Source organism: Salvelinus sp. IW2-2015, unplaced genomic scaffold (assembly GCF_002910315.2).
Source record: "Salvelinus sp. IW2-2015 unplaced genomic scaffold, ASM291031v2 Un_scaffold2677, whole genome shotgun sequence".
Lineage (NCBI taxonomy): Eukaryota > Metazoa > Chordata > Actinopteri > Salmoniformes > Salmonidae > Salvelinus > Salvelinus sp. IW2-2015.
In genome coordinates, this window is record NW_019943983.1 from 82,733 (window position 1) to 84,859 (window position 2,127).

Consider the following 2,127-nt stretch of genomic DNA (forward strand, 5'->3'; position numbering starts at 1 on the left):
CTGTGCCCTATATCCTAAATGGGGTCTCTCGCCCTTTCGGTTTGTCTTTCCCCCTCTTCTTTCCCTAGCCCCATGCAGCTGTCTCTTACCTTCCCTCTCATCTGCCTCCGCGCCTCCACTCTCTATCACCTCTCTGTCTTACCTTCCCTCTCATCTGCCTCCGCGCCTCCACTCTCTATCACCTCTCTGTCTTACCTTCCCTCTCATCTGCCTCTGCTCCTCCACTCTCTATCACCTCTCTGTCTTACCTTCCCTCTCATCTGCCTCCGCTCCTCTGCTCTCGATCACCTCCGCTCTCCCCTCTGTCTCTCTCTCAGACAAAGTAACAATAGGTCATTTKAACAGGTCAACACAAAAAGCTGACTTCCCATGAGTAGCCAGGTCATTTGTCACCACTGACTAAGACATACACACCACTAGATGAAACAACATCTAGGCTTCTCCTGACAGGCCACTTATGACATGGACTGTCTATCAAGATTACATTCAACTTCTATTGTTCTATATTCACCTTTCATTGTTTTATAATTCAATTGAGTATTGTTAATGTGGATATTTTAGAATGCATTGTAGAAGTCTGATGTGTCTAGGCCTAATTAACCAACATTGTTCATAAGGACCTCTTTCAATGTCATCTGTAACAAAACAATTGCAAGTATAAATCCATTGTGATCAGAACTCAATTCACTAATAAGAGTAACCATATTACCAGCCATTATAGGCGACAGATAGTTTGTCCAAAACACCAGTTGCTTTGTTGTTGAAACACTTGTTACTGTACATTCACACAAAATTGACTTACACATATCCAAAACTGGGACTCACCATCTCGCCTCACGTTTGAAGACCGCATCACCTTGGCGGACACTACTTGGGCTTGTGTGCCCCCGGTAAAGCMCACCAGCAGCGCGAGCAACAGCGCAAGTACCACGCGCTCAGAGATGTTCATTCTGTCCGTGGCGTTTGCACACCGTAAACTAAAATCCCAAACGTGGAAGGACAATTTACTGTTCTGAAAAGAAACCAATTAGCTACTCGTGTTTTCCCTAGAGACTCAAGTAAAAGTTTGCYTAAAACTGTCGTGCTGTTCGCATCATTTCTCCCGATTTGCTTTTTACTGTGAAGTTGGACTGGAGCAAACTGCCTGTCTCAAACTCACCATGCATGAGCTCTGCGGTTACAGAACACGGAGCAAGTTCATATACCTCAGACATATACTCCAGTCCACGGTCAAACACAAGCACCGATTTTTTTATCGCGAGTTAATCCTCACGGGTAATTCCATGAGAAATAGTCCACATTCCTTTAACTTCTCTGATATCAGAGCGAGCTGGAAATGCGTTGCAAAMCTGAACTTCGAGGCTAAGATTGTGTGTCTCTCGCTGTAGCTCTCCACACACACACACTTGTGTGTGAATCTTCAGTCGGTCAGTTGATCAGAGGGGCAGACATCAGAGAGGAGGGTTGTCCCTCTTCCGTGATCCGGGACGAGGAAATAGACGAGAAGGAACATTTTAGCGGAAAAAAAGAAAACGTGGGAGGTCACAGTCAGACACAAACACACAACACACACAGAGTGAGAAGGAGCCAGGAAGGGAATTTTCAGCGAGAAAGAAACTTGACTGGAGACGAAATCAACAGGAGGAGAAGAGTCACTGACAGCATTGCACACTGACACTAATAAAGTATGCCCTCTGGGCAAAACTTGTCCAGGGAAGAACTCTGACATGAATTCACTTGTTGAAGCGCCTGTTGAATAAGTGGAAACCATGTCTGACAATGTTCTTMATTTCATAATTTCACTGAGCAAATGCAAGCATGTCTAAAAGAGTTCCAAGCTATTATACAGCATTAATACATCTAAACGTTTCACTAATTTGGTTTATGTATGTATTCTGTTCATTTACATGTAATAGCATGACATTCGTAGAAAATTATTTTGCAAAGTGTAGCCTGTTCATGCTATTGAAGGCTGTGCTGAAATCTGCAGATATATTCGTAATGCCTATATTATACTGAGGCCTTGTTATTTTCTTGTTTTGTAGATACTATAGGRGGCTTTGTAGTGTGACAAGACAACAGTCTCTCCCTCAATGTTAGCAAAACAAAGGAGTTGATTGTTGACTT

General features: G+C 43.4%; 1 protein-coding gene across 1 annotated transcript in view; it reads right to left on the reverse strand.

Moving 5' to 3' along the window:
- The window catches only part of LOC112074543 (platelet-derived growth factor D), a gene marked incomplete at its 3' end in the record, with an annotated part of 71,633 nt that extends 70,000 nt beyond the window's left edge, over positions 1-1,633 (reverse strand). The window contains exon 1 of the mRNA XM_024141699.1: positions 826-1,633. Coding sequence (XP_023997467.1) covers positions 826-949 — 124 coding nt within the window. The remainder of the gene's footprint in view (positions 1-825) is intronic.
- Positions 1,634-2,127: the final 494 nt, after the last annotated feature.